The sequence below is a fragment of the Psammomys obesus genome, unplaced genomic scaffold, assembly GCF_907164565.1.
Source record: "Psammomys obesus unplaced genomic scaffold, mPsaObe1.curated_primary_1811, whole genome shotgun sequence".
In the NCBI taxonomy this organism is placed as follows: Eukaryota; Metazoa; Chordata; class Mammalia; order Rodentia; family Muridae; genus Psammomys; species Psammomys obesus.
Genome location: NW_026593947.1, coordinates 1,899,850 through 1,908,338, shown reverse-complemented (window position 1 = coordinate 1,908,338; position 8,489 = coordinate 1,899,850). Strand labels below are relative to the sequence as shown.

At 46.5% G+C, this 8,489-nt stretch overlaps 1 protein-coding gene across 1 annotated transcript in view; it reads right to left on the bottom strand.

The window, feature by feature from the left end:
• Rbm34 (RNA binding motif protein 34) overlaps positions 1-126 on the bottom strand; it is a 19,680-nt gene extending 19,554 nt beyond the window's left edge. Inside the window, exon 1 of the mRNA XM_055617576.1 lies at positions 47-126. Coding sequence (XP_055473551.1) covers positions 47-96 — 50 coding nt within the window. The 5' untranslated portion in view covers positions 97-126. The remainder of the gene's footprint in view (positions 1-46) is intronic.
• Positions 127-8,489: the final 8,363 nt, after the last annotated feature.

The following is an 8,489-nucleotide window of genomic DNA, read 5'->3' as shown; positions in this document are numbered from 1 at the left end:
CACCACCATCCCAACCTCCAGCCACACCAGCGCCCCGCGCACTCACCCCTGCTCCCGGCTCTTCTTTCTCTTGCGTTCCTTTCCTCCCAGAGCCATGCTTACACTCGAGCTTCCGGAACCGCCACAGTGTTGGGTCCGCACTTCCGGGCTCCGGCCAGTCCCGAGTTCCCACTGCTTCCCGGTTCCGACTACTTCCTTCCGGGGCCTTGCTTTCCGGCTCAGGACCACGCCCTTTCCTCTCCACGCATCCGCGGCTGCGCAGAAGCCGTCTTGGGCTTACTGCAAGGGCGCTATGCGAAACACGGTTTAGGAGGCCTGCCAGGTCCTGTCCCTGTAAGGGAGATCTAGGCTCGGGAGTGCACAAAGTCTGACGAGTAGCTGAGGTCTGACGTGCAAGTGAGGGTCAGCTAAAGCCTGGCATGATGGCTCAGGTCTTTAACCCCAGGATTTGGGGCCCGAGGCAGCCGGATTGCTGCAAGTTACAGGTTAGGCTAAACTACACAGCTCCAGGATAGCTACCTTGTGTCAAACAAAGCAAACACCCAGCCTAGGGTCGGCTGCCGGCCACAGCTCAATGAGGAAGCCTCATTCCAGAAATGAGGCTACAGGGGTGTGTGTTACCAGTCTGAAGTCGGTGTGGAGGGTAAAAAGGTCTGTACACGTTTTCCGAGTCGGTAAAAAGTAGTTGGGACCACAGCTCTAACTATCCACATCCCTGAACGATTCCATTGTCAAAGCTGTCCCGACAGTCTTTCAGTAAATACTTGGTACTTAAAACCTTTCTTTTTGTTTTTGTTTTGGGTTTCAATACAGGGTTTCTCAGTGTAGCCCTGGCTGTCCTGGACTCAATTTGTAGACCAGGCTGGCCTCAGACTCATATCCGCCTGCCTCTTCCTCCCGAGTGCTGGGATTAAAGGCATGCATCACCACTGCCCAGCTTCCTAGCATAATTAGTTCCTCTGTTAACGTCTGCTTTCATTTTATCATAACTGAAGCCATTTTATCTTTAGTCTCCATTTTTATCATAAGGTGAAATTGAGTTCAAGTTCTCAGGCTCTGCCTGCTTGACACAAAAATAGCCTTTACTTACAATTCAATAATTCAATACTTGCTGCTTAGAATAAAACAAGAGATGGTAAGAGCATGTTCTGCTTGAGTTAAAGATAAATGTATGCTCTGTTAGAAATAATCTGAAACATCCTACTATGTTCCTTTCCCCTGGAAAACCGGAAAGTCAACAAAAGTTCCCCTACCCTAAATCCCAGCCAATCAGCTTAAAATGCTTCATCAGGCTACCTAGACACAATGTACCTGGAACAGAACTGATTCTTCTTCCTTGACTAGACACACTGTATCTGGAATAGAATTGATTTTGAATTGATTCTTCTGCTTTGGTTGTGGTCTTTTTCCTTTAAACTCACTCTGAGGACAACTCATTGTCACAGTCTTGGTTCCTGAATCCAGACTGTGTCATCTCTCTGAGTCTGGTGTCTTGGTGGTCAGTGTACAGTTATTCCTGAACCCTAACACTTCAAGCCCACTTTCTGACTTACAGAAATTCCTATTTGGGAAGCTGTTGGCAGGTAATGACTACTGGAGGAAGGGAAATGATTTTTTTCTGCAGTACTATAGTCACTGGTAAGTTGCTAGTCAAACAACCCTAATTAAACTCATTAGAAAACAAAAAGACATTGTGGAGGTATGGCTCAGTGGTTAAAAGGTACGTGCTGCTTTTCCAGAGCACACAAGTTCCAGCTGCTCACTGAAAACAATGAAATAGAGGAGAAGGACATAACCACTACTGCTAAAGTATGGAGAAGACATTTGTTGTAGATATATGAGAGAAGAGCATAGGCTGAACATGGACAGCAGACTAAACCATATCAAGAGAGCAGAGAGGAATAAGGAACGCAAGGGAGGAGCCACGGATCAAGATGGGTGGCTCAGGCCAAGAAACCTACATAGCCAAAGTGACTGAACTACATGGGGATCAGGCTGGGGAAAGGAAGCCCCGCCCCTGGGAAGGAGAGGGTTAGGGAGTGGGCAGGATGAGAACTACTGAGCGAGACTTGTCCTGCATTAAGACCTAAAATTCACAGCTGCCTATAACTCTAGCTCCAGGGGACCTCACCCTTTCCAGCCTCAGAAGACACCCACACAGCATTTAAAAATATCTTTAAGCTGGGTATAGTAGTGCACACACTTTTAATTCTAACACTCAGGAGGCAGAGCAAACAGAACTCTGTGAGTTTGAGGCCAGTCTGTTCTACATAAAGAGGTCCAGGACGGCCAGGGCCAGATGGAAAGACTCTGTCTAAAATAAATAAATAAATAAAATAAAATCTTAAAAAAGAACAGTTTCTAAGAAGACATGAAAGAAGGGGGGGCACTTGATGGAAAGGAGTCTAGATGAAATGAGAGGGGCAATGGGTGAGTAGGATTAAAATGCCCTATGCCCATGAATGAAAGGTCAGTCTGTAAATCACAAGATCTCCACTTGCGGTAGGGACGTGAATCTTTACTAGTCCTGAGCATCTTACCATGCTAATACTGTGCCTTAGCGTTATCGGCAATCTCTTCAGATGCAAAGGCTTTGGGGTGGGGTTGCTGAAGGCACAAGGCTGTTTTTCCTAGTCAAAGCTCAGCTCCTTGCCCTGGTGAAGCTACAAGCATTTGGCCGTGTCCTGGTGAGTAGGCTGTAGGCAAAAGGACATGTGTATATGCTCATTACTATACTCTTCACCAGGGTGAGTGTGTGTGTGTGTGTGTGCATGTGTGTGCATTCCTCCTCGCCCGTTCCAACTTATCGGCCTCAGCTTCATGTGATCGATAAGATCAAGCTCAAGAGGTGTCTTGTGCGGGTGCAGTTGGATGTAACAGGCTCATCCCCTCTTGGCTCCCTAGGCTGTCTTCAGGCCATGCCTAGATCACAGACTGGCACAAATGACCTGCTGGTGAAATCTGAGCCGAGGGGTGCTCAGGTAAGACACAGGACCTACACAGGGAGCCTCGCCTTAGTGCCGCATGGCCTTGACTCATTCTCCCGACTAAATGAGACGCTGTCCATGCCTGCTTGCATTCCTGCCCTGTTCTGGCACCATCCCGCGGGGCTGGGCCGTTCTCGGCGATGCAGGGGTGTGAACAGGCATGCCAGGCTACCATTTGCTTTTACTGGGATAGAACAGGTCACCTGCCCGCCAGAAGATGGCATCGGATCCCAGAACAGATGGGTGTGAGCCACCGTGTGGCTACTAGCTATTAAACTCAGGACCTCTGGAAGAGCAGACAGTGCTCTGCTCTTAACCTCTGAGCCATCTCTGCATCCCCAGTGTGTTTTCTTTTATGAGGCTAGAGATTAAATTCCTAGCCTTGTGCATACTAGGTAAATACTCTAACACTGACCAATACCCCCAGAATTCCCAGATCCTTTAAGTAAAGACCATTAAACAAAGAGGTAACTGTATAGAGGAGCTTACATAGTATTTCTTTTGCTCCAAGTGAAGAAAGCTCCTAAGGTAGAAGAAAACAGGCAGAGAGAGAATGAACACAGAAACCAGGGCACAGTTAAAGGTTCAACAAGAAAGCTTTGGAGTAATGCTCATCTGGAAAAACATATCCTCTATTATTATCTGGTTTACACTTGTCTTTAATTTCTTAATATTTTGTTGCTATCCAAACAACTTTTTAAAATCTAGTGACAGTTCAGAACAAGTTTTCACCTGGGAAAGGAGCTGGGTCACAACTAGTTATTGTTAACCATGCAAAAATCTCATGTTCTGGGGCTGGAGAGACAGCTCAGAGGTTAAGAGCACTGGCTATATTTCCAAAGGTCCTGACCTCAATCCCCAGCAATCACAAGGTGGCCCACAACCATCTATAATAGAGGTATGGTGCCCTCTTCTGGCGTGCAGGCACACATGCAGGGAGAATACTATATAAATAATAAATTTAAAAAATAGATTTTTAAAATCTCAGGTTCTAAACACATAATACTCACCAAGATATGCCAGAATGCCAACCATTTTATCTCCCAGAGAACTTGTAGTTATAAAAATATAGCCAAGACTATGTTTCCATGTTTAGAAATGTATTATTGACACCCTGCTATTAACCAAGCATGATCTTAAAACAGAGATATAAAACCCAAAAGCCCACGTGTATAATCACGTTAAATGTTTTTACCAATCTTAATACTTCTGGCTCAGTACAGTTGTCTCTAAGCTGGTGTTAGATCTCAAACCCAGGACAAAAGGCTGAGCTGCCTATTAACACATCAAAGCTGACGCTGGCTGCCAGACACTCCCAGCATCCCTCAGTCCCTGCCTGTTTCAGACCCTCCTAGCTGGCATACCCTACCCCCTTAGCCTAAATTCCTTAGCCCAGGGGCTGGGTTGGCCCTGCTCCTCTCTATATTATTGTGCCAGATTTGCAAGACCCCAGAAGACCATCAGGAGTTGAGTCCATTAAAAACACATGAGGATCTTTTTATCACAAGCTTTAGCTTGGGCTCACACACCTTCACTGCCATAGCGGTTGAGAGCAGAAAGCTGCGTGTTCAGGTAGGTGGTTGATTTAAAGATTCCTGTCCTTCCTCCCAGTGTGCCCAAAGCAGGGGAATTCCTGCCTGGCAAGTGTCTATTGGTTGAAACACAAAAGGGGATGTTGCATTTTGAATTGATTGGCTATAGGAAGGCCTCCAAACCATTAATGGTCTGTCTTCCCTTGTTTGGTTGTCCTAGAGGAGGGGGCAATCTGGGCTGGTTTCTTAGCAACCGTATCTCTAGTGGCAGGAAAGAATGCAGTAAGGCTGGTTCCTCCCCACAGGTTACTGAACATGTCTCCACCTGTCTGGCCTTCGTTCAGGCTTGTGCTTTAAACTTTAAACCAGTACCTCAAAAAATTAATTTTTAATTCTTTGGTCTCTCAATATAAGCCAGCTATTTGGGTTGCATCTCCTTTTTTCCCCTCTTGCCTGGTTGACCAAGCACCTTGTCCTCAGTGTCGTCCTTCATGGTCATCTCCCTCCCACCCCCACCCCTCCACCCTGCCTCCTCCCTGGCCTCACACACTGAGGACTCTCTCAGTTGCCTCTGTCTCTGTTTTCTCTCCTATTTCTATATTACACCTTCGCCTCAACCCCATAGGATCAGTCAAGTTCTCCCTTTTTTTCATTCAGCTGAAGTGATAATTCACACCCATTATTCTCAACCAGTTCTCTTAACCATTTTAACCTCAAGTTCTTTGAGCTAATGATTTGTTTTCCCAAATGTCCAAGTCTCAAGCCTCATATCGCTTAAGAAGGCATGACTGCCATCTAGTGGTGTTCCGTGAAAAGATAAGATTTATTCAATCCACATATATTTTTAAAGTACACTAAATGCCATCCCAGACATGCTAGCACATGCCTGTAATCCCAGTACTCAGGAGAATCACTGAAAGTTCAAGGACAGCCTGGGCTGTACAGTGAGACCACGCCTACATGCTGTTCTGTGCATTGTTCTACCTACCAAATGGTGAACTAAAAAACAAAACAAAACAACAAAAAATCCCACTAATTCCCTGTCCATGTGGCTTTTCTATCAGTGTTCGTACAGCAGCGTAGAGCGTGTAGCTATGAGAGAACCCTGGCTGTTCAATGCAAGACACACACATAATTCTTTTCTTTTCTTTTCTCTTTCTTTCTTTCTTTCTTTCTTTCTTTCTTTCTTTCTTTCCTTCTTTCTTTCTTTTTTCTTTTTTTTTTTCCCCTGGCTGTCCTGCAACTCACCAGGCTGGCCTCTAACTCACAGCGATCCACTTGCTGGGACTAAATAATTTCTTTATAAAAATGATGTATGAATGGAAAAAAAATGAAGGCATGATGGCTCCAAGGTATGGTTGAGGGAGAGCATAGTCAGATGCATCTGGGAAGATCGAGCAGACTGAACTGGCCCATGAGAAGAGGGAGAGTGAGACAGAAGGAGAAAAGAGACCAGGAGACCCCATAGCCAAAATGGCTGGTGCACATAGGGAAGGGAAGCTGGGGGAAAGGAACCAAGGTTCCGGGCTGGAAAGGCTTCGGGTAGGGGTGGGGGTTGCCAGCCAGGACGGCTGTGTGAAAGGAACCTGCAATGCTCTGTTAAACTGGCACCTCAGCTAGCCAGCTTCTTCCAGACCTAACAATTAATGCAGAAAGTGTCTCTGCAGAACAGAGGGGCTTAACCACTTCTGTTTGTCTGCCATTTCCTTTCACTTAAAATAACTGGGAAATTAAACAGAAAGCTAATTAGACTGAGCATCTGATTAAATGCTGTATTAGCACAATACTATCAAGGTTTGTTCAGTAACAGTTAGGCAGGGGTATTACAGAGCACAAAAGAGTTCATTTATACAACAGGGTTAACCGGCTTCATTGTTAGATCTCTGACTTTCTGATTCAGAACACAGGGAACTCTAGTAAATCCCCTTCATCCTTCCAAAAGAATCAGGAACAAAGGCATATGAACAGTAAGATGATATCATACATTTTAGAAATTAGTAAGCTCACACCTCATTCCAGATAATGAATGGAGTCTCATCAGTGGCAAATTAGCACAGCTTCCATGTCAGTGTCAGGGAGGCGGTCTTTAGGGTGCTGAGGATTCCAGACCTGACACAGAACACGACTAAATTACAACTGGAATCTGGTGGCTTCCCCCACTCCCCAGTGCTGAGGACTGAGCCCTGGTGCCACACCCCAGCGTGTGTTAGCAAAGTGACCCAGCACTGAGCTTACTTGTCCTGAGCATGTTAGAGACAGGGTGTCCATGCCAACTTTCCTTCTCCTGCCCAGCTCCCTCAGTGCTGGGGTTCACAGGTGTGCGTCACCAAGAAGACTAGCTGAATTGCTCAAAACATGGTGTTTATTAGGAGTTTGTTTTAAGGTCTCAGAATGTTTCTTTATATTTTTTGTTTGTTTGTTTTTGTTTTTGAGATAGGGTTTTTCTTTGTAGCCTTGGCTGTCCTGGACTCATTTTGTAGACCAGGCTGGCCTGGCTTCTTTAAAATAAAATGTAAAGACTTATCTTTGTGTATGAGTATTTTGCCTGTATTCACATATGCATGTAAGGGGTCCAAGGGGACCATGTCAAAGTCCATGGACTTGGAGCTGTGGTGACTGTGAGTGCTGGGAACTGAGCCCAGATCCTAAGAACTGATCCCGGGTCCTTCCAAAGAGCAGAAGGAGCTTTTAACTGTTGAACCATCTCTCTAGGCCGGGTAGTGGAGGTGTTGACATCTTTAAAAACCCAGTTACGTTTTGTGAACATGTTTTTGTTTTAATCCCGGGTGTGGAATATGGGGCTGCTTTAGACTGTCCACAGGAGGGGACTGTTTGCCTCGTGAGGGCTCTCAGAGGGGTGTGGTCTTTGCCACCCGCATAGAACACGCACACGGACAGGGGACCGGAGGCCGCCCTGGGTGCTTCGAGTACAGTACCGAACGGGCCTCCACGCTGTGCGAGCCCGGGCGTGCCCCTGCCCTGGGCGTGCCGTAGCTGTCCTCTTCAATCATTACGTAGCTCACCGTAAGCTTTGTCTTTGTACACGCCAGGCTCTTCTGTAGGGACAGTTAGCTCCCAACATAAACACATCCTGTCCGCTGGAGCGGAGCCGAGCCGCCGACCCCGATGTGGTTTTCTTCTTCACCCATTCGTGTGCTCTCACCTGCTCACCTGTGGTCAGGGCTGTGTGTGAAGCTTGAGTGTGGCAAGGATTGTGAGCAGCCTGTGAGCAGCAGAGCGCGGGATGCTTAAGAACACTCGCTCAGCGCCCGCTTGTTCTCCTCCAGATTCCTCTCAGGCTCACAGTCTCCCACTAGTCTGTGTAAGACAAGCAAGGACACCGCATTGAACATGGCATTCTGATAGATGTCTTTGGTTCTTGTTGTTGTTGGGTTTTGTTTTTTTTTTTGTTTGTTTGTTTGTTTTATTTTGCTTTGTTTTGTTTTTCAAGACAGGGTTTCCCTGTGTAGCCCTGGCTGTCCTGCACTTGCTTTGTAGACCAGGCTGGCCTCGAACTCACATCGATCTGCCTCGCTGAGTGCTGGGATCACAGGCGTGTGCCAGCACACCCGTCTCATTCTTTGTCTTTGTTTTTGAGCTGGAGTCAGAGCCCAGGCTCCTGTGCAAGCACTTTGCCACTCACCTAAGCCCCACCCACTTGAAACTCTCTGAATCCTTTAAGAATTCCAGAAAACATTCCCATTATCTTCATGAGGCAGGTGCCCAGCGAGCGTAATTACAAGTGCTTACACACCTGGCGAAGAGTCTAATTAAAATGATTGCACAAGACGCCAAGCACCGAGGAAACAGACAGCGATGGAGAGATTTACGGAATAAATCTGGGACCAGAAAAAAAAAATTAACTTTCTGAAAAAAATTCTAAATAAACAGGCTGGTGGGGTGGGACCTGTCAGTATTCCCAGCACTCCCAGAGGCAGAAGCAGGTGGATCTCTTGAAGTTTGAGGCCAG